Here is a 24671-nt window from a genome sequence, read left to right as displayed (position 1 = left end):
GTAATTTCACAGATTTGGGCTGCCACATTTTATCAGCTGATGCATATTAAAAATGCTCTTTTTTCAGATACATTATGATATCTACCAAATTACATAACATTACAACAGTCAACATGGATTATAACTGCTATATTTTCACTTATCTTCTCTTAAATATTTCTACAAGGAAGCAGTAAAATGCCAGAGAATTTCTACACTTAAAAATAAGGGATTGTTAAGTTTAATCAGTAATTGGATGTTACAATAAGGAAAGTTAAATTAAAAAAAAAAACATTAAAAGCTTCTGTCATCGTTTTAAATGCAACACCTTACAGGAGCCGTGAACGCTACTGCTGACTCGCACGTGTAAGACCTAACAGGTTAACAACCTTTCACAAATCAATCTTGCAAAACACCGCCAGACACATTTAGCTCATATCACTGAGTAAAAAACAAAGCTATAAGCACATTTTATACACAGCAAGCACGTTTCAAAACCAGCAAACACACCTAACCAGAAACACCACTTGTGACAGTTCTCAGAATGAGCTGAAACCGTGACTTCAAATGAAAATTTTTAAAGTTTGGTTCAGAAACACTGAGAAGAAAACTAACAAGAAACAGCAACCAAACTTTACAGGCTGCAATGACCCCATCAGAATATCTTTATGCTAGGAGTAACTACCAGTACTCTAGGCTAAAGCTAAGATTTCTCTTTCCAAACCTCACAGGTCATATCCTTGTCTCCCGTCCTCCTTTTATTGTTTTTTTTTTTCCCCATTCTCAAAGTGCCCGAGCACTGCTGCAACATCTGGATTTCTTCACACAGCTGTGCTGCAGGCCACTGGCGCATGCTGCAGATGTTCACAGCTGTAGGCTAATGGGGACTCGTACACTATTGCAGCCCTGCGCACAGTTTCTTCATTTATCGCCTCTGTGGTTGCACTGATTTCTGAATCTGTTCAGAATGGCTAAAAACTTCTTGCAGAAGTGGTCTGACACCAAAGCTGACCTGCTTTCTTTTGCTGTGTTTGACCTGGTTCCTGAGGACACTCACAGAGGGAGACAGATTTTGTTTGTTTTTAAAGCAGGATCTCATCGATTTTCAATGTCATTTCTGTTCCAGAAACACATCCACTATTTTTGAATGAGAAGTAGTACAACATCTTGACCCACAAATTCAGAGCTACCAATAGGGAGAATTCCTTGTGTCAGCTCCTGCTGACAAAGCGTTTTTGTTATACAAATGAGCTCTAATCCTTCTTCAATATAACATCCAAGTGCCCCTCTTCCTTGCACCCTGTGGTGTCTTAATTAATGTGACTAATACCTGTCAAATACTGTTCTTTTGCTATGAGTGAGGCAATAGTATGCTATGTCTCGCAGAGAGATTTTGTCCTTAATACCCATTTGCATGCATTTACAATTAAAAAAAGAGTCAGAGAAGTTAACCTTTTTGCTTTAAATATGGTCTAGATTACTATGTAGCAGCTAAAATTGAGCACAGAACGCTTCTTTTAGTCCTTTCCAGACATGGGTGCAATTCAAAATACTTCTGTACTTTCTGAGCTAGCTTATACTACACATGTAGTAGTATCAATTGCACCTTTTAACTTCACCTTGCTTTAAAGTAATTTTGGGTGGGTTTGAAGCTTTTCCATTAGCAGGCTTCCTGTGTGCTGATCCGCACTCAGGACCTTTCGCTCCCTGCTCCCAGGTCCTGTGGCATAACCCCAACGGCTTCTCACTCTTTCTCTCTTGCTGCCGTTTCACTAGGGTAAAGCTTCCGCAATTTATCGTTCATCCTCCACTCCCGCAAACGAAGTTGCGGAAAAGAGCCCTTTAGTAAACAAACATCTTCCATGCTTGTTTGCACACAACGTGTCTGTATTTTATCACCTTTTAACCTCCCTTGGCCACTGATGCTTTGATAAATGCCACTGCGGCGGGGTAACCGCCACCCAGGCTGTACTGCCATTTACACAAAAAGGGCAATAACTAATCACGAGACCATCCAGTGATTCATAAACTATGGAAAAGATTAATACATTTAGCTAGTGGTAAAACACAGAAATCACGCAGGAAAACAGTAAGAGATAAAGTGGAAACAGGATGACCAAGCATGGAAATGCGCTGTCATTAAAATACGATAAGCCAGCTCCTCGGCTGATTTACATTGGCATTCTTTGATAGAAGTCAATATAATGACTCAGGCTATTGGAGGACGGGGGTTATTTGTCAAGTCCGACAACCCTTTTCTCTTTCAGCGGCACACGCGATGCAGTTAGCGGCAGGGAGCGCCGGGGACGGGCTCCACCACCCGCTAGACCTCGGAGGGGAAGCAAGCGTCTTTGCGCAGAAGACAAACTTGCATCAACTCCAGCTGCTCAGTTTAACCCATGCGGCATCGGTGATAATCCCCAGTGTTTGCCAATACAGGTAAAGATGATATAGTGACCAAGCATATGCATAAATTTTGTTGTACATATTGGTGCTGGTACTGCAGAGCAAACTTCACAATTACCTGTATGTCTGGAGCTTTGACAAATTATAAATAACTCGCATTACAAAGCCACTTCCTACTTCTAAAAAGCTTGCGAGACAGACATATTAAATGAGCAATAAAATACAACTTAATAGGGTCGATGTTAAATTAGTTTCAATTATCAAACCCCATTCTAACCAAATGACTGCCTGGCTTACATCCAGGATTCACATAATTTACATGGGAAAGTGCTAGGTTCTCTCTCTTTCATCTAACTGATGACATGTCACTATTTTGCCCTTTATTAGGGAATAACTTTCGTATTCTGCCCTAAGTACATGAGCATACCAAAAAATAAAAATAAAGTAAGCTGAAGTGGAAATGCAGCAAAAATCAAGAAATGTAAGTGAACCGTTAAACTCCCAGTGAAGCAAAGGCAATGCTACTAAATTTTGGAAAATGATGTGTAGATACTTTTCCAACTAGTTGCTTGAAGAGTGATATCACATCTAACAAAAGAGAGATGGAAAATCTCTGCCTCCACTAAGTAAGAAAGAAGGAGACACACTTTATAAAATGCACCAAGCTACCTATAGATATTGAAACTAAGAAAACATCTTGCATCTGTACATGTTACATATGTTGGAAATTAAATACCATATTTTGCAATGAGCAACTGGAAGTGACCACAGATTAACGAAGCCCCAGCACCTGCCCTGCCTCTCTGCAGGAAGGCTGCAGACGTACTATGGATCCCGGGGAATGACTCCACTCAGTAGCACTATTCACTAAACCATATAAAAAAATGCGTATCACGTTTTTTCCAATGTATAAAACAAGCGAGAATGAAACATTACCAACAGCTGTTCTTGGCCGTGCGCCTTGGCAGTTGCCGCCAGGCCGGCGGACAGAGCCGGAAGAGGGACCATCTCGGCACCATCTCCAGCTGAGGAATGCACCTCGGCAGCAGATGCGCCGGGTAGCCTGCTGCCCTCTAGACTTGTTCTCTCCTTCACTAGTGCAACGTTCCTAGCCTGCACGGACTGCAGAGAGCCAACGTGTGCAAAGACAAACACGACTGCAAAAACCCTTCCGGCTCGCTCACCTTCAGGCACCTCAGTTATACCTGAACCCCTCAGGCTGTTCCTATCACGTTAGCCATCATTTCTATACCGATGGACATACCAGTCTCCAGCCTACCATCCGGTCTTGTATCTCAAGCTTCTTTCAAGGATGCTTCTTCCCTTCCTCAGAAAGGAAATAGCAAGAGCAAAGCCTGCCATTCCTTAAGCCCTTCTGCCTACTTTTCTGACTTTAACTGACAACCAGAATCACTCCTTTCAGGAATGCTTGCAATTTCAGAGGGTTGCCTGTATTTACTTCCCATGGGTATGGTCACAGTGCATGTGCACATCAATCAAAAAAGGAGGTCAGAGACCTTTTCATTGGCACACTCCGGGCATCGCATTTGCATCACACATTCAAGGGGACCATAAAAACCATGCCAAACACACGAGGGAAAGAACACGGTAACTTTAAGTTATTGCCAAGTCGCCACAGCCCGGACTTCGGGGGTAGAGCTCAGAAATACACCACCATTATTTGTTTCATACATAATTCACCTTATAAGGGACATTATAAAAGAAAAGACAATCTTCTTAAGTAGATTATTTGGCACAAAGAACTTGGAAGCAATTTCTCAGTGGTTGAGGAAGTGCATATTGCTCATCTTCATTCTAGCAGCGCAGCCAGCCTGCCCCTGCTCCTTTTTATCTTGCTCCGTCTTCAGCATTACCCCCTGCCTCCACAGCTCCGAGAGCCCAACCATCAGCCCGCCTGCTTTCAACTCCCTCTTCAAATGTTCTCTGGTAAAGCCCACAGCATGAACCTAGAGGAAAAGCCTTTCACATGGGCCATGCTAAAAATGGGAGGAGAGCAGCCGCTATAGGAACAAGGCTTGATCCGGCTCTCAGCGAGCGTTTCATGTTGTTCATTCACCCAGATAGCAAGGTTGCAGGGGCAGAAATAATCTGTTCTTCCAAGCTTCACAGAGCACCCAGTATATTATCTGCTTTTCACAAGTAAAGACAATAATAAAAATATTCTGAACTTTGTTAGTAATCTATTTTGTATCACTGAAATGCTTATAAGGAATAAATTAAAAGATTATATAGCAGATAATTTACAGACAATAAAGAGGAAGCCATCTAAATTTATGCTGTACTCAATATGCACTGGATTTAGAGCTTAAACAAACTCTTCTAATGGCTACTATATATTTGTTAAACCAAGTATGCAATATGGACATGGGACATTTTATAAATGGCAATTTGCCTTTAAAAAGATGCAATCTTCATACCTTTAAACTCAGAAAAGTGAAATTAAGACACATCAACATATTAAGATAGATATATTTTTCATACTTTCACCAACACCTGGAAAGTTTAATTAAGTTGAAAGTCACCAACTTCAGCTGAAGATGCTGACTGCTGCCTGCTTAATTAGTTGCCTGTCTCATTGATTAGCAACTTCTGCAGTACTCGATTATAAATGCTTGTAATGCTTGCCTTGCTTCACAGTCTAATTAATATGATATAGAGTATTTAACAATTGTGTCTTGGTTTGATTTATGAAGCTAAATCCATATATTTTATTGCTAAATAAAAAATTCAAATGCAGAAGGAAAAACAAATTGAAGCACCGAAGTGATAATTTACAAGTTTGGCTTTTTCATCATAATTTATAGGGAAACTTTTCTAAAACTTGCAATAAGGAGCCAGTGCAGCCTGCCATAAGTATATTCTTAATTTCTGAGCGCAGACTGTCATGGTATTTGACAAACGCTCCAATAAACCAGCATTAAACAACGTTCAAACGAGCGAGCCACACTACCGCATTCTGTGCTCCATTCCTTAGGGACTATTTACTGTGAGCAGCCCACTTCGCGGCCGCAGCCGGACTTTCAGCACAAACCTCCTGCAAGCAGACCTAGCACCTGCTCCAGCGAGCGGCCCGATCCTGGACGACACGGAGCGCTTGCGAGCGGCGGCGACTCGCCAGGCGCGGAGGGCAGGCAGGTTTCCGCGGCAGAGCCTGCGAGACCACGCGAAGAGGCTCGCTCTCTCCTGCGGGACGCCAGGCAGCGGCGCTCTGCTCACCTGCTCCCAGAAAAGGGTCACTCTGCGATTCCCCCCGCTTAGAGTGCTGCAATCCTCCAAGTTGTACTGGCCCCTTCCCCTTTAATGCTGTTTGGATGATCACCCCGACTGCTGCTCAGCTGAAAGCCCTTTATCCAAATAACAACCAGTCTGCAGCAGTTTCAGCCAGTTAATGATCAGCTGGAGGAGAGAAGGGCAGAAGGCAAATCTAACACATTTAACCTCACAAGTCACAAGTGGAAACTAATTGCCCCCCCAGTGGCGACTCTTCCTATTCTAAATAATGAAAATATCCCTGAAACTGTGGAGAAAACAGAAGAAATTTTGTTTCTAGGCAAGGGAGTGTCAGGGGATGAAAAGTTTGCAATATTGATACAGACAGAGGTTTCTCATTAGTTACAGCAGACTATCCCTAGCAATTCCAGACCACCACAGTAGCAAACGAGCTCAAACCAGAACCTCAGAAAGTGCGAAAACAAACAGTATTTTGCATTATGCAATGCAATAATACAATTACTATTACTTCTAGATATACCCAGTAGCCCAGTCTGACAGTTCTCAGGCTATGCTGAGGCAACAGGCAAGCCCCAGACGTAGCTGTCTAAATAAAACCCCAGAGAATCTGCCAAGAGATGGGGCCAGCACCAAACCCACGTGCCCGACCCTGTGTGTCTTCCACTGTACCCCATCTCTCCGCCTTCACATTCTCCTCGGTGACCACATAAGGACTGCAAAATGAGGTCCCTCCAATAATATTTAGATTTTCTAAGAAACATATAGTATTTTACCTATAAAACAAGACTCATCAGCCCAACTTTTGCCATAAAAATTCGCTCTTATTGGCAATAAAGAGGTATTTTGGGTCCATATTCTCCCTAATTTGAGAGATGCTTGGAAGAGTAGATATTTTTCTAATTCCCTGAAGGAGATTTAATTTCAATACCTACATGCAAATTTAAATGCAAAGAAGCTAAATTGAAAAGAGGCATCACATAAAATGCGCAGGGGATCAATACACAGCCAAATAGTTGGAACATCTGCTTATAAAAATGTCTCTATATTCTTTATCTGTTTTACTTAAAGTGCACCATCTTACCTCAATAATATTTCTTAGAGAAAGATGTAATTAAACTTGCCCAGATGGACTTGGGAGTTAAACAGAGAAAAATATAACATACCTAATCTACATGTAGAAGAGAAATGAGAAAATTACACTGATATTGTCTCTAACTATAATTCTGGAAATTATGGCCTAAATCACCATTAGGCTGTATCTATTCTGGGCTTCTCTGCTGACAGATCAGGAACAAAATGGGTATGGACTTCCTGTGAGACTAAGTCAGTCCTCTAGAGCTGCAGAAAAACTTGTAATATAATCCCTAAATAAGCATAAATTACACACAATCACTTAAATTTTCTCATCTCCACTTTACAAGTACATACATCTGAGTGATACTGCAGAACCCCACTTTGATGGCTAAAAATCTTCTGGTTACAATTTAAATAAATTGTACCCCACTTCAGATTTAATTGTTCTTATCCCAAAACTCTCTTAGCTCAAATAATTCTTCCTCTCTGAAGTTTATTTCCCTCTGTATTTCCTCTCACTCTTTATTTTCCTAGTTCAAAGCAGTCCCATCCCCAGATTTCCATATTGGACTAGCAGCTCCTTCTGCACTCATTACAGCTTGAATCCCCCGCAGCGTGGACAACCGGAATTGCCCATAGCATCCCATACAAGATGGGATCGAGCTTTAACACGATGGCACGAGCTCTTCCCCATTTCTACTAGAAATTCCCCTCGCGGAGCCTGTTAGGATTCCATTTCCTTCTTTGATGGCTATGTCACATTGCTGGCTCTAAGTCACCTAACAGCGATGCTATGAATCCTGCCTTCTCTGACATTTCCAAATGATGGGCCATACACGGAGGGCAGGATCTCTTATTAGTCTCTAAGTGCACCTTGCACTTTGCTTTTTGAAACTTTGTCCTATCTCCGTTTACTCTGGCCAGTTCTCAAATTCATCCAATTAATTCTAGTGCAATGTTGATCCTGCGACAGAGTTTGCTGAGGGATTCAGTCCTCATCCGCAGCAACGCTGGCATAATGCAGAAGAGTAGGCGGTTGCTTAAAAGAGCCTGTTATCATACACAGATGCCTCATGAGCGCTCTGTTAGAGACCGGCACAGCTTAACGGAGCCGCTCATGCACTTTTACGGAAATGCATGGTCCATGCACAAAGTGATGGTAATGGGACTATGGCCAGAGCAGGAGATGTTTCATGCTAACATCTGGCTTCTGTACTACAACACACAGTAAAATAGTAATATTAGTACTATTACCTATCACTACCACCTCAATAGTGCCTTCAATTCTGTTGATATATCAATTTATATGAAGGAAGCATCTTTCCATATTCTAGGACAGTCTAAACTTGCCCAGGTCGCACAATAAACTAGCATTACAGGTGGAGACGAAAGGGCCAAGTGAAATTTCCACTAGGGTTTTCACTGTCCCAGCTAATGCCCGTATCGGCTGGAGGGGCCTGACACAACAGGCAACAAAAGTGACCTAGCTGGAGATGATGAGAACCCCACACCTTTGCCTCTTTATCCTAAATTGAAATAAGAAGTCTAATTGTATGAAGCTTAACAGTTTGCATAACTTTTCCCTTATTTACAGGAATCTTTCTGGTTCTGGCATGAGGTTAAAGCATCTGAATTCGCATTAGCAACAAAAAGTATACAGAAAGGAGATTAATAACATGACCAACTACTGGGGATTTATTACCCAGTTCTGAAGATCCAAGAGGCCCAACAAGGATTTTATAGATTTGGGGGCAATCACTTTCTGCACTACCAAAACATTTTGATATCTTCCCATCTCTTTCCTTATTAATAGAGATCAGAAAGACTTTTCTCTGCCTGTTCTCAGAAACGGCTCCAATACAACTGGTTTTACGCATAGTGGTCAAGAAGAACAGCATATTCTCTCCATTGCTACTTTACAGAGAAATAAAATTTGGAACATAAGTTTTAAAGGAAAATTCTAATCTGAAAGTAAACTTGGAGGAACTGAAGACTTGTAGCATGCGATTTGACTAGTCATGCTGAAACTTCTTATATTACAACCCACATTTACTTATAGAAATGAAACCTCTGGGGAAAAATGACCAAACAAAAAAGAAAAGCCAGTATGTTCTTCTATAACTGTTAGGGTGCTGAATACTTTCAAAAAGAACTGGTCCTAATTTTTGAAAGACTGTTGAAAAGATGCTTTCATTTCCATTTTTTCATTTTTCCAAAGATTTCTTAAAAGCACACAGAAGTAGCTTTCCTTAAGTGATGCCCTACAGTATGGTGTACTACATCTGAAATATGTTTCAGCTACTCATTTTAAGCTTGGCAATAACTTTCAGCTTGGGAGAACTCTAGCTTTAAGTGCCTTGGAAAGGAACTGATTTCTACTTATGCTACCACCGCATGCTTTGGGATCCCAAACTGCTAAATATTATCAATGGCAAATCATAATGTTTACTTTCTTTGCTTGATCACTTACAGCTGTTCTTACCACAAAAGCAATTACTTTCATAGCAGCACGTGCCATTAACACCACAACCATTTTCAGCTATAACAAAATTGTCCCTTGACATGGTGAAAACATATGCTTAATACATATCAATTTAACCATATCTGACAGGTTGTAACAATGTTTGGGACACAGATTCGCACACTTTTCTGAAAGACCGGTGCACTTACGGCAATAAACTCCAGTAGTATGGTTGCTCACGTGGCATGGTTACATGCTAAATGCTAATGAGTATCGAACTTTTAGTGGAGAAAACTATACTCACAGATTTGCTGATGTTGGTGTTATGTCACTGTGCTCTGTACATCTGTGTGTATCATTGTATGACTTATTTCTAAAGCACTGAAAATACAGGAGCTTGAAGTGAACAAAAATGCCAAATAACTCATTAAAAAAACCCAAAGTATTAATGACAAACCAGGTCTCAGCTGCAAAGACATCTCCTGCGAACTTCAGTGAGAGCTTACTGTGTGCGAGGAAGCCAAGGGCTGTGTCATGTTTGAGAAGTGATGGTATTAATAGGAGTCATTCAGTGCTTTATCTATTCAAAGTGCTATGCAAACATTAATTAGGCAGTCAGGTATAGAAATGCAAAGTGCTGCAAAACTGACCAAAATATAAATTAATTATAGCACTGCAACAGATTAATCATTTTCTAGCTACCCACTAACATCAAAGCACCAGACACGGAACTACACAGCACCAGGAAAAATGCTGAACGAATTGAATTGCTGCATCATTTGCAGAAGACCATCATTTAATATGTACAACAGTACTTCTTGGTTTAATTATTTATATTCAGACATGGAATTAGCACAATTTCTCTTTTATATTTAACCTACATCTGTTTGGACAAAAGCATGAATTCAAATAGGCTTGTGAATATTCATCTTTGAATTCTGCATTTAAATTTTTAAGAGATGACTACTCAGGTTTTATTGAAATTCAATGGGTGCTGGTGAACAAACTTCCATGTTTTCTGACAACTCTCCTGCTTCATTTGACAGAGACTGGCATTAGTGATTACTTGTTATTGTATGCTTACCTCATATATGACGTAACAAATATCTAAACTAATTTAAGCCTTACATTATTTTGAACTATCTGAAAGCCAAAAAAATATTTTATCAGATCAAGACATTTTGTAAATATGCAATATATTTTTAAATTCTGACGTATGTACACTGTCACCTATGTGAAATTACTGCTTTTAGTTAATCTTGCAGCAAGTTTTCTTACGTGTATACTTAATTATCAAAGGCAGAGCCAGTTCTTTTCACAGACTGCATGGATATTGATTACAGTGATTTTTGTGTAACAATGGGAAACACTTGAATATATATTGTTTTTTCCCCAGGAAATAAATAGGCATGCTTTAAATATTGTGGTCTGAATCACTACTGAAGTTTTTGATTATGCTATATCATCGCATGACAGAAGGAGAAAGAATGCCTGGACAGAATTTTATAAGCATATTTTCATGTAAAAAAAGTGTTGAAAAAACATTTATAATATGTGCCACAGAAATGTTTTTTTTTTTCCCCCGACTTCTGCTCTCATGTGCATAGTTCTAGATTAGAAAATGGTATTTTTCAACAGATAAAAAGTGAAATAATGCTCTTCATTTTGCCTTAATGAAAAATATGATGGGATTTAACGTTTTCACTAGATTTGCAGGATTAAGGGCGGATGTTGCTGGGATATCATGACACCAATAACATGCTACCCTGTATTGAGAGTCAGCAAAAAGCCTAGGTAATGAATACTACTCTGCTCCGATGGCTTAAATGATGGATAAACTTTGCACAGGTAGTCTTCCCCAGAGGGAATTCACCTTATGATTTCAGATGTGAGAGGAAATTTGATATTATTAATTAGGTTTTTCAGAAGACCCCTTATTTAGGCATCCCAATAAGACTAATATCTAATTCTGGATGCCTTGGCAATTGTGAAAATCTAGCTTTTCATATTACATACAGTGCATATATGTTCAGAAAATTTTACAGTAACTTAGAGGAACCACTCTGGGGAGTCAATGCAGACACTCCTAAATTTTCAGCATCAGCGTCAACGTTGCACTGCAGTATTGCCAGCCGTCTCTGTGCATACCATTTAATCTGCTGCAAAACAAGGGTTACACAACTAATAGGTTTCTCCAAGAAGGCAAGTTATTAGACAGGAAGAACAGCGTTTCTTTATTCATTTAAAGCAGTAAAACAAAGACTAGCTTTTGCATTTTGGCTTGTGCTTTCTGAAGCTACTTAAATCATCCCTTTAGAAACGTTAAACAGATACAGCTGTAATAGCACTTTCCCTTTGACAAAACAAACTTGTTGAAACAAAAGCATTACAACAGAACAGCAAGACAAATTCATTTATTCAAGCTACGATGTGCCTATGTGATATTTGCTAAGAATAAAGCAAGGCCAATATTTCTGGCTGGCGGGTTGGTTCGGATCAGAGATCTTTCCTTATAAACGGCAAGAGCAACCACAGGCCAGAAACCCCAGTGCAGAAAAAGAGCTTTTTCGCAAAAATAGTGAAAAATTCCTGTGACTGCTTGTCCAGCACATTAAAAGCATACGGCTTAGTCGGCATGGCTTGTTCTGGGCAATACCTGCGGTCCCCCAGTGCTGTTCCCAGACGCATGCAAAGGCATTTCAGCCTGTAGCCAGCTGTACCAGGCTTTCCAAGAGAGACCACTCGCTAACAAAGTCACTACTTGAAGCACTGTGCATTATTTTTCATGAACTATTCTGCCTCTTGCCTTACTCTCCAAAATTTAAAATTACCATCATCACAACTGCTGTTGAAGGAATTCGACAGCCCTAACAAATCAGAGTTATTCGGCACCGAAATACTACAGGAATAATTTGCAGTACTACTTCCCAAACCTGAAACCTGAAGAAAAGGCTCTTGAAAATATAATGAGAATCCCTAAATTGATATATATCAAGTCCAAAGAAAGCATCATTAGTTTTTATCAAAACGATCTCAGAACAAGCAACTGGAAAGGCAGTCTTAAAAACATAATCCCAGGTTTGAAGATGGACTGAAAGTGAGTGTTAAGTTTAAAAAGACCTTTAGCGATGCTGCTCCCTCTCTGAGGGAGACCAGATAGCTCCAGAAATTATTAGTGGATTTTCACTACTAGTTTAAATTTTCACTACTGGTTTAAATAGGTCCCAGGATTGATCTAGCTTTCTCCCTTACTGTTTTATCCTGCTGTGAGTAACTGTAACATCTGAACACCCAGTACGTAAAATCAATAGCAATATCCCCAGCAGACGGTGAGCAGTCTCCGGCACTTCTTTCTTTCCATGGCACGCTGGCAGTGCCTGAGCGCTGGTACCCTTTAGGAGACGTTTGGATACAATAACTGCTTTGGATTTGACAGCTGTTTAATAGCTTGAACGATAGGAGTTTGGAAGTTTTCATGTAATTTCCAGTGAACAGAGGTTCCTTTAGGAAACGTAAAACCACCCCAGCGCAATGCTGGAAGGGGCATCGCTCCCGCAGCGCCGGTGCAGCGGCCAGGGCCAGGCCGCCTTCCACCTCCCCGCGCGGCTCGGACCAAAGCCCACCCCGACTCCCGGCACATTCTCCTCTGGTGCGGGTACAAACACAACAGCACCGTCCTGAACTGTCCGCCTGACAGCTGTTATGAGAACTAAACACATCCAACTTCCAGGTTTTAGTTTATTTTCACAGATAACACGCCCCCTCCCAGGCATCTGCGGCTCACCAGGGCAGTATGCAGGATTGTCAGCTAATGTTGCCGCGTAGCATTTTGCCCATATTTTTCCTTTTTGTATACTTAGATTATTGATCTTTTTTCTCAAGGATGGATCAACGGTTTGACTAATATGAAAATGAAACATTAGTTCATATCATCTGCTTGATTTTACTATTTGTTTCACTCTGCATGTTAAAAAGGAGGAGATCAACACGGATCTTTCACTAAGCTCCAGGAGACTTTTAAGACTATTCACTCGTGGCTTCCACAGAACAGTGCGGTACAAAACGTTTGAAAACGAAATAAAGCCCTCAGCCATCTCCCCACCTCCTCTAACGTCATTCGGACTGAATCCACAGCAGAATCGCACAGGACGGCTCCATTTCTGTGCAGAGCTTGACAGGTTTTCACAACTAAAACCAATCTGTTTAGGTTGCAGGGAGCAAGCATCATCTCAAGGAATTTAAAATTTGAGGGAAGAGCAATGGCTTTCTGCTTCGGAGAGCAGGACATTTCAGAAGGTGATTCTCCTTCCCCTTTTAGTAGCCTCAAACCAGAGCCATCTCACAGAAAAGACTGCATGGAGACCCAGGGAGCCTCGACCTCCCCATTTCTGCTGGGACGCGCTACTGGGAAGCTATCTCCTTTTAATTTTTTCTTTGCGATCAACAAAAAAGTCAGTCCCCCCCCTCCACCTCATCAAAAACCCCCAAGCCTAAAAAAAAATTTTTTAAAGGAATTAAGTAGTGCATCAACATATGGAAAAACAGAAGGGCTGAGGATCAGGCCACAGAGCTTCTGTTTTGCAGCCTGTTTTGTTTTTGCATGTAGCTGCTAAATAAAACCCTCTAAAATTCGGTACTTTACCTTATGGTCGCCTCTCCATGCCTGGCAGAGCCTAGGTGTGTGGAACAAGATGTTGCAAGAGGTACAGTACATTTTTCGCCTTAAGTTTGGAAGCCTACCCAAATGGGAGATCAGAACCGCAAGCAGCCAGCTCTGAAGGCGCTCGGGCAGCCAGAACAGCGCAGCGCCACGGTCGACGCGTGCGCGGGGCTCCAGGAGGCCTCCCGGCCGCGCGAGCTGCCCGCGTCCCGGCTCCGGGGGCGCCGCAGCTCCCCCAGCAGAACTGACCCACCTCTGTGGCCTCCCGCGTCAGCCCACAGACCAGCTCCGGGTTAAATAACGGAAAGCAGAAGTCAGCCCAGACAGCTATGCGACGACTGCTTCAACAAAACGACACAATTTCCTCACCGCTCACCTAATAAAAAGCCTGCACGAAACTTTTGACGCTCCTCTCCCCGTTACTATATTGAATCTACCTCAGCCAGAAAGGAGAAACCGAGCCCATGTCATGGAGATAATTCAGCACAGTGCAGAGACAAGAAAAAACACTGTTGCAGAACAGCGTGGGGGAAAAAATAGAAGTAGAAAATTAAGCCAAAAGCCTCGAACACGTTCTCCAGAAACATTATTCTGCTGACCTTAAACTTTTTGGAAGAGATGTTTTAAGTACAGAAATTGCAGGAAAGATATTTTGCATGCTCTTGTTCTTTTCACAAGTCTGTTTATTTGCTTAAAATAAAGGACCATATTTTATGTATTCCCACAGCGTAACTTTTATAGGGTTAGAATCTCTGTAACACATGTGGCACCGCATTGCAGAACCTGTTTGCATCCAATTTTCTGCCAGCTCAGAAACTGTCATAGCACATTTAAAATGACTGGGAACCAAAATTTAAAAATAGGTACCCTAAGCACCAGAATAAAAGTGGCTTTGTGTTCAGTAGAGCTAAGCAGAAGAAAGTAAACACTATTCTCTGTAGTTTACTATCACCTAAAACACTGAAAACGTACCCTGGCAATACGCATATATAAAAGGCAGGAAAAAACAAGTTATTAAAGAAAACAGTGAACAAAAATTCTGAGTGCCAACCAGCAAATAAATTAGAGCAATCGAGATGAACACCAAGATGACATAAGCATTAATTAAAAAGCTAACCGCCCCATTTAGAACAAAGGACATGTAAAGGAATAAAAATGCCTTGTAATGAGAAAATAGTCAATGGTGACTTAACAGCAAAGAGAGAGAGATTCAAAATACTTTTCAGACAGTGCTGGTACTACCCTGATTGCCAGGATATACTACCTGCTGTGCGTGCATGGAGCAGAGCTTTTTGTCTAGGGTCACTGAGGCAGAGGCAAAGAGGGCCCGGGAACCAGGTTCTCTCGGGTTGCAAATGAGCAGCTGACCAAGCAACTTGCAGAGTATGAGAAAGTTGGAACCTCTTGCCAAGGCTTTTTTGACCCTTTTCCAATCCAAAATGTCTTCAAGAACTGTTTCAGGTTCAGCAAAGGGCACATTCCACAAAAATTTCATTTTGCCAGGAATCAGAGAACCCCTGAACAGCTGAGGTGGGCAGGGACCTCTGGAGATCATCTGGTCCAACCCCCTGCTCAAGCAGGGTCACCTTGAGCAGGTTGCCCAGGACCATGTCCAGATGGGTTTTGAGCATCTCCAAGGATGGAGATGCAACAACCTCTCTGGGCAACCTGCTCCAGTGTTCGATCACCCTCACAGCAAAAAAAAAGCTTTTTCTCATGTTCAAACAGAACTGCCTGTGTTTCACTTCGTGCCTGTTGCCTCTCATCCTGTCACTGGGCACCACTGGGAGGAGTTTGGCTCTGTCCTCTTTATGATAATTCTACAGTTAAATAAGGACAATTACAGAAGATGGTTATAATGCTGAAATATGTTACTCTAATTATTTGTTAAATGAAGCAAGGTCTTAGCTGTACCGCTCCTCACAATATCCTTTTAATCAAATTTAAAGCTATACTCTATGTAGGTTTAATTGAGCATTGAAATACTTAGCACAGAACATGGGAAAACAACTTTTGTCAATGGCAACTTTGAATTAAAAATGCGTAACACAGATCTTTGAAACATCAAGCTTTTGCTGGGGAGATACTAATCGACATTAAGAAAGCTCATTAAGAATATCAGTTTGATCTATTCAACAACCTTTGTTAATGCCAGTTATGGAGCAGAGACTTATTTTGCTATTTTATCACTGGCATATAAAACGTGGTGCACTTTTGCATTTGCGTGAAATACAGCGGCACTTTTAAATCAAAAGTTTTAAAATGACACTTTACCTGCGAGGCACACCATGAACGACTGCAGCACGAGCAGTTCCCATAGCAACCTCATCTTCAGTTTCCGAGGTCAAGGGAGACTCCACTCCAATAACTAGAGAACAGAACAGGGCTTCTTCTAAATTTTATGCAACCTCTAATCTGCAAAAGACAAAAGAGAGACTACAGTTAGATTTAGGATTGCAACTTCTTCTATTTGTTGACAATTTGTCTTTCTTTCCAGCACATTCACATCTGAAGAGCAACCAAGAAAGTTTTTTAAGCATTTAAATTAAAATCATTTGGAGAGGAAGAAATACTAGAGATTATGGATCTGAAGAAGGGGAAAAAAAACGATTGTTAGTGGAGATGTCAAGAAACTTGCAGAGGAAACCAAATTTGCAAAAGTAACGGCCTAAGCCACCTCCTAGCCATGCCGCGCGGTCGAGGCTCGGCAGCCAGCCCCGAGACAAGCGGCCGGCTGAGCCCGGCCCTTCTCCGCCCCCAGCGCTCTGCGAGGCGCCACGGCTACCGCAGTAAAACGCTCCCGTTCTTCAGCGGCTTTAACACAGCTCTGTTCTGACTTGTAAATAGTTAAAACCGTGAAGCCGGCAGCTGGAAGACTCTGCTTACCCCTGCACTATATCCCACCGCCGCATTGGACAGGGAGAGAAATGCCCCCTTTACGAAAGGAACCTTTTCCAGAGCAGGCATTTAAATATTAAAAAATAAATAAATCAAGTCAGACACACATTCTTATAATTTATTCATATCACTGAGGGCTGGAAGTTAAGGGGCCTTCATGCTTACAAGACAAACTGCATGACTAATAGCATGTGAAGGGGTATCATTAGATGTCTCTGCTTGCTTTTGCGAGTTGAAATTGATAAGATTCTTCTAATAAAGTCAGGTTCAATGCACTGGGAGGACTAAAAACCTGTATCTTCTGATCTGAAGACGCAATTTTGAAGGGGGTAGAGATTAATTGAATATATTTATCCCTTCTCACACACTGATTAGGCCAGCTAGGGGTAAGCAGGAAGGACTAATCAATGAAAACTAATAACATCTTATGTGAATGATTAGAGTATTAATTATTAATTTTTGTAGAAAATGTCATCATAGACCTCTATATTGATCTACAGGGTTAAGCAGTTATACTCTCCTTCCGTGTTTATAGTGAACTCAAGAAACCTGTTTCCCCAATATGAGCTCATTTTTCCTCTGTGCACCAAATTCTCTTTCGGTTATAACTGCACCCCTACAGGAGATTTCTACCCTAGGCAAGCAGCCCTAGGTTTTACTTTAGTTTAAGTGAGACTGGAGATCAAATCTAATATTCATTAGCAGCTGCTGAAATTCCTTCATGTTCTTGTTTTCCCATGTATTATTCCCATCAATAAGACCACTGTGTCACTTGTGAGACTTCTCTTCATTACACTGCAATGCAACGCTTTAAGACTATTCTCCTCACTCGGAATAAGCTACGTGGGACTTAAACAGAACAATCACTTACCGTGTTTGATACCTAATTAAAAAACACAAGTAGTATCACACTTATCAACTTAACCTACTGCCAAGAACCTATCTAAAGTACACGCAGACCAGCCTGCAAGCTGCCAGCCATGCAGAAAGGCTAGCCAACATCATTTCCAATACATGGATTAATAGCAACAGCACTAAGCTTTAGAGATGTTTGTAAGCACTTACAATGGTAAGAAAGTATCATATCTGCTTTTCAGCTAAAAAAGCTAGTAATAGGGAAACCAGAACCTGCCCAAAGTCATGTGAAACATCTCCATTTACTCCACAGGTTGACATGAAGATGAGGACCCAGCTGACATGAAGATGAGGAACAAGTCTTCATGAACTGGCATGGAGATGGCAGTCCCATCTCATGTTTACATCATATCTCTTGATCATATTATTGTATTGAGTATTTTTTTCCTTAGTTTTTCCAAAGACATGAGAAAATTTTCAGGTACTAGTCCCACAATTCATTACTCCTCCAAACTGCAATTTTTACCTCTCCTTTTACCACAACTTGCTCTGACACATCAATCCTTTGGCAAAACGCTGGGATATTCTTTGAGGTTTTTGCAAACAGATTTTTATTTTTTTCCTGCTCAGGAAACAGGAGGGTAGCTCTCATGCTTCTGAGAACACATTTTAAAAACTAATATAAAATGTTTGAAAATTAAGGTAAAGCAGTTTTTAGTTTATAAGAAGGGTATTAAAGATAGCAGGCTCCTCCTTTCCTCCCAAGATATTTTGACACAGTCGCTGGCTCTTACTTTCACCCCTAAATAAAAGTTATATTAAAACGCCAAACAATTATTAAGTCCAATAAAAAAGCTGAAAGTCTTCCCTATTATTTGGTCATTCACCACATGCTCCCCAGAACCAGCAGCCACCAGAGGGTTACAGATTGGCCTCAAAGAAAAATTTTTACCTGTCTGAATGGGCACACTAACTCCTGGCATCAATGAACTGCCTATAAATGGCACTTAGTCTCCTTTCGGTATTTCCATCAATGTTAAGGGAAATTCCATGCACTTACGGCCAAAGTATATATCCTGTTATAATTACTTTATAATATATTCCTTGAAGAGGCCCTAGCTTATATTTCTAATTTTCTTAGTATATGGAATAGTATCACGTTTTGTTGTTGTTCCCTGAATTGCTGCTGCTGCTGAAAGCAGTCACTGCCTGGATTAAGAGGGAAGCTTGGCAGCGCTCTCCCGGGTGCTACCGAAGAGCCTTCCCAAAGCTGCGCTGCAAACGGCACTTGCGGCTTTGGCCTGAGCCTCGCGCTGCACAGCAGTACGCCGACCCAAGCCCCAACTTTCACTCGTGCATCTCACAACACAGGCTCAAATGCTACGGAAAGTTTCTCGAAAAGAAATGATGCCTGTCTCATCGTAAAAAACAGTGAAAAGTAAATTAGATGATCACCATTAAAAATATTTTCCTAAGGTTAAAATATGGTGGTATTCATGATGCTGCTGCATTTTCATTTCTCATCATAGTTCCCTATTTCACATGTGAATGACTCCAATCTTGAAAATGTTCCCTTGCAAACATAGCTGCTATTCATACCAGGCGCCCGTTGTTCACAGCTGTGTACAAACTGTTGAAACACGTTGCCTTTTTATGGCAACAACTTTAGGAAAGGCAACATTTGTGCAAGAGCAAAAGATACATAATTGAAAAGATCCTTCCCATTTCTAAATGTTTTCTGACTATAAAATCCCAGGGGGGCTTGTACTGCTTCTGAAGGAGACTATAAGCGGCCTGAAAACTTACAAAATTTATTATTTTATTTCCAGAAGGCATATCTATGTAGTTTCAGTACTACACACGTTATTTTTTAAATATGAAAATGAGACAGCAGTGCATTAGATTGGGAGTGCATCCCATTAGAAAATCTAACGTCAACACACACGTGCAGATGTCTTTTTAACTTTACTTTTGGCAATGCATTCACAGCAAATTCTTTTGAAAGGCACCTTTGATGTAATTGGATTTTGACAAAGAAAGTTGACTCTAAGAGCTTTGACTGTAATTGAGTATGGGGAGGGGGGAAAAGATGTGTACAGTTGTAGAAATATTTGTGGTTGATTTTTCTGAGGTAGTAGACATGGCGTTTTGTCAGCAATTCCATTTGATTTTTAAAGCTTAGCACTTCTGGAAAAAAAAAACGCACAGAAATAAAACAAATAACCAAGGCTATGGTATATAGATGCATTCAAAACATGAAAACAGCCCCGGTAGATGGAATTCTTTTTTCTCACTCTGCAGTAGCCTTTCTTTCCACTACATGAGCTCTCAATTCTGTGAATATTCTGAAGGAAAATTTGCAAAAATGTCTAAGACCCCTATCTATTGCAGCAGCAGCAAGGAAGATGCCTTCACAATCATCTCACGTTTTTCTTGTGCCCACTGGTGTGCTACACAGTGCCAATTCTGCTAAACTCCAAAATAAATCATTGTTAATGAAGCATGCTGCACATACAGACAGCAACAAGCATCTTTTAATCACCTAAACAAAAGAAGAGCTAAAGGTAAGCAAAAAACACTCTAAACACTAATACAGGAGTTGTCGCATTTAAAGCGGCAAGTACCCTCCGACTCTCACAGCTCCCCCCCGAGGGCAAGAGCAAGCGCCTGCAGCGAATTCACTGCTCTCCTGAACACCAGCCCTCTTGCAGGGGGGCAAAACCTCAACCCCCAAACCCAAAGAGCTACTGATCTTCGCTTTGCTTCGGCCCTCTCCAAACCTCATCGCCATGAGAGCGAGTTTGCCGTAAAACACCGGCACCTGGAAGAGGACCGGAGACCTGGGACAGAGCTCAGTGCCGTAAAGCTCTTTCCCATGGCCGCAGACCTGTGCCGGCTCTTGGGTCTTGCGAAGCCAGCAGCTACAGCCATCGGGATCCGCTTTGATACATGCTATTTTGTGAGAAGGATAAAAGACTTTTGCACCATCCTACTTCCTACCCGTCCCTTCAACAGAGCCCAAGCATAACTGCCCACATCAGATGGCTCTACCTTGGCCACGTACAGATTTCCTGTTTCTTGTGAAACAAAGCGACAGCTGTCTTCCCGAACGTATAAAGTATTATTGTTGAAGATCCGTGCATAGGACAAGCCTAAAAAACACTAAATACTTATCATGTATCCTTTTCATTATAGTCTACTTCATATCAGTGCTTAAGTGCAAGACAGCCAGTTGAAAGAACCAGTCAGCTACAAGGCAGACCATTTGGGATGAAGAAATTGGTTCAGGCAAGATAAACCTGATTTTTATTGCAGTTTTGATCAGTACGTGAGGATAAAGACTGGGCCAGGAACGCGCATCAGCTTGTGGCCGTGGTGGGCAGAACCCAGGAGCCCTCATTCGCAATTGCTTTTCTTACAGCCAGATCGCAACTCCTCCCTTAGCAAGTGGTGCAGTCACTCTCCTAGGTGCTTTTTGTCTTAAATGCACCTTAATGACAAGGATCTTCTCATAATTCATTTTTTGCCAACTTGTTCTTACATTTGACACACATGGAAAACAAACAAATTAACATACATGCTTGTGTGTCTTCTTAATGTTACTTTTTGTAAGGGACTACTCATACATTATTGAGTACCAACCCTGAACTCCTAAACAAACCGATCACCACCATCATTTAGTCCTAAGAGGAAAAAAAAGGGGGGGGGTGAATGATGTGATGATACTGTTTTGATTCATGTGCTACAATCAGCAATATGAACATTATCTTTGGATAGCAATTTAATTAAAAATATTGATGCATGTTTTGGTTGTGAACAAAAAATCAAATTCATCTTGTTTACATGGAAAAATTAGAGAACAAGCTACAGAAATTTTCTGAGATTCAAAAAACCTGTCCTCCTAAGACAGACACCTTCTTCTAACACACACGCACAACAGTATCTGTTTCCATTAAGGATGTGGTTGGCCAGGTTGCCAGGTGCTTCGTAAGTCTTATGAACATAACTAAAAAGAAGTCTGAAAAGCTACACCAAAACATCATTTCCATTTCCTTCTCTCCAAACACACTAACACTTTCCCAAATGCCTGCAGACTTCACATACCCAACAGTGAGGGATTATGACCCTTTTTTGAACAGACACTAGAACCATTATTCCTTTAAACTACCCCAAACACCTCAGAGTCCCGCAATTCTCATTTTAGCACTTACAGAGCATGTTAACAGAGAAATTTTAGAAAGAAAAACACAGTTTAGTTGTAAGATTTTTAATTTTATACTGAAGATTTTTAATTTTAGAAGAGTTCAAATCCTCTGATTTCTGACCTCCCTACGCCACACTCAATGGCAAATGCAGTCAGTCCTTTCAAAATTTCCACGAGGCAGCGGACTGGAAGGCTGTTGATTCAGAGTCCCCAGATACCCTACAGAATGAGATCTCCTCTCTAGAAAGACACATTCACTAAGGCAAGTGTTTACTGGCAACACAGCTTATACTGTCCTCTTTTTGGATATATCGACCACACTTTCCTCAATGCAATAAAACGTTTTGACGTTTTCTTAGTGGAAAAGGGTCTGACAAGGAAGGATGAATGTGAAAATTTCAACTTGGAGAAAGGAATGAGCAGCAAAATTCATTTCCCCTCTTCAGTAACTGGCATGCCAAATTATCTGATTATTTTAAAAACAGATAAATACCTGTATTCCCTGCATGCGTTCCACTGATGATTTGAATTCATCCCCACAGCCACGCTCACGGCACAGAGGGTTCAGCTGTTCTATCAGTTCAGCCTGCACCAGGGGGGCTCTATCCAGCCACCTCCCTGACGGGTGGACCCCAGGGACTGAAGAGCCACGGCTGCAGGGTGTTTATCAAAGTTCACTTCCCCCATGGCAGGCTGACTCAAGAAAGGGGCTCAGCAAAGCCCGTCTTTCCTCTCACGGCTTTTAGCATTTTTATTAACAGCAATGCTGGACAGAGGGTACGCTTACTAAATCCGCAGGGGACCCTCAGAGCCTGCAGGTCTGTCTGAGGTGAAGATAATTTGGAATCATCTTGGCCCACCGGACACACACCCAGCCCGAAGCAGAGGGATGCAACGGAGCCAGGGAGCAGTGCTGGGCATCAGGGCACGTGGGACGCGGCACTGAACAGCATCGATGCACTGCGGAGCAACTGGCTCGGCCCCAGCGCCGCGCTGACCCACGTGACTCTGAAACCTGCAAAACCCTGCTTGGGACGTGCAACCTCGTTTATCCGCAGCTGCCTGTTAGGCAAGTGAAGTAACCCCTTCGCTCGCCCCAGCACCAGCGAGGCTGCGCACACGCGGCCCTCTGCAGCAAGGAGGCTCTGCCCGAGCGGAGGCAGCCGAAGGAGAGCGCCGCAAAGGACTAACTGCCGATGAAACACGTCCTGCAAATAAAGATCCAGGCGACAGGGAGTTGTTTAGCCTGAAGAATAAGGGAGAGAAAAATGCTAGCTATTAAAATAAGTAAAAGACTGCTGGAAATAGAAAGCAATAGTTTGCTCTCCATGTCCCAAATGGATGAGACAAGAATCAATATGCTAAAGAGATTAAGGTTGAGATTTAAGAAAACCTGTTTCTAGCATTAAGGCCAGCTCAAGCACAGGAACAGGCTGTCTGAACAGGCTGCAGAAGAGCCACTTTTCATGGCCTTTAGCAATACCTAAGATAAACTTACATCCAGAAGGACTAGATATTGCAGAAAGACACAGTGCACATGCTGCTTTCAGGAACACCAACATTTGGGAAGGAAGGGGAGAATCCCAGGTATCGGGAGGCCTCAGCCCTGTTCCTGCCTCTTGCACTGCACCTCCTGGCCGCAGCCCGGCTGCGAGCGTGACACCGCTGCCGCCTGGGTTACACACCAGAAGAGGAACCGCCTCGAGCCTCTCATCCCCCAAAGTCCCTCCGATTGACGCGCGGAATAGCAGCACAGAGCTGCGCTCACTTAAGCAAAGGTTAAAGTTTGGCTCAAGCAAGAGGTAACGGGGCAAAGGAAAGGAGGTTTCTTTTGCTGTGACAGACAAGTAAGATTTTTCTTTAATTAAATTGCTTCATCTGAAAACGGGGTTAAACAGTGTTGTTCCAGAGGAGCAGCATGAGGAATTAGTTCCCAACAAGGCGATGGCAGCTAAAGCGGCCAACAGCAGCCAGGGGAAGCGGCAGGATTCGCACTGCTTCGGTGGGGCTGCGGTTCTGTCCACCTCCCGCAAGGCAGCGAGAACACCTGCCCCGCAATTCAGTGGCCACAAGCAATAAGGGACCTGGACACCTCCATGAGCACGTTAGCATGAGGGGCAGGAATTACACCAGCCAGTGTAAATTAGTGAAAAACAGCAACGCTAAGAGAGACCCTTCTGAGGGGCTCGGAAGTGTCCAAGCTGCTAAAAACCCCGGCGGGCTTTGAGCCTGTCGCAGAAACAACCAGCAGCCCGTGCAGCTGGGAGAGCATCGCTGTGATATACTCGTGAGCGCCCCGCGCGCAGGAAATCTGATTTCCTGGCAGCTTCAGTTCCAGGACATACGCGGGGCTCACGTTCAGCAAAACATTAGCTTTTTAACTCTTGTTTAAACTCTTAATGCTCTGTTGAATCTGGGCCTGTGTGTCAGGAAACGGCCTAGACTCGCTTTAGCAAATGGAATCAGTGACCCACAAAAGCTGATGTTCAAAAATAGAAGCTGCCTAAAAGACGTGTCCCAAAAAGTCCAAGTTTTCCCAGTACACACTGCTAAACCTTTTCAATACCTGGAACATCGTGTTTTTTTTTTTTCCTGTTGTGATAGCTGTCGTTTGCAAGTCCTGAGATAAATACTCGCCTTCCAGAAGTAGCCCTTTTGCATGATGAAAAAGGAAAGGGAATTCAAAAAAGATGGCAAGGGAGATGAATGGTACCAGGAGAGCGCCAGCGGCCTCTCCCCCGAGCTCGCCTCACTCTCACAGCATGTTTTTCAGAGCCTGATATAGCTCAAGTTTCTTTGCTGAAATTATCCACTCCAGAGTTGCACTTATATGATGCATAATTCATATATTATGAAATATATATGGACATATTGTGCCCAGT

At 42.1% G+C, this 24671-nt stretch overlaps 1 protein-coding gene across 1 annotated transcript in view; it reads right to left on the bottom strand.

The window, feature by feature from the left end:
- LOC106497361 (contactin-4) overlaps positions 1 to 24671 on the bottom strand; it is a 344686-nt gene that overhangs the window by 172019 nt on the left and 147996 nt on the right. The window contains exon 3 of the mRNA XM_013958278.2: positions 16107 to 16247. Coding sequence (XP_013813732.1) covers positions 16107 to 16161 — 55 coding nt within the window. The 5' untranslated portion in view covers positions 16162 to 16247. The remainder of the gene's footprint in view (positions 1 to 16106; positions 16248 to 24671) is intronic.

The sequence above is a fragment of the Apteryx mantelli genome, chromosome 12, assembly GCF_036417845.1.
Source record: "Apteryx mantelli isolate bAptMan1 chromosome 12, bAptMan1.hap1, whole genome shotgun sequence".
NCBI classification, from domain to species: Eukaryota; Metazoa; Chordata; class Aves; order Apterygiformes; family Apterygidae; genus Apteryx; species Apteryx mantelli.
This window is presented reverse-complemented; position numbering and strand designations above follow the sequence as displayed.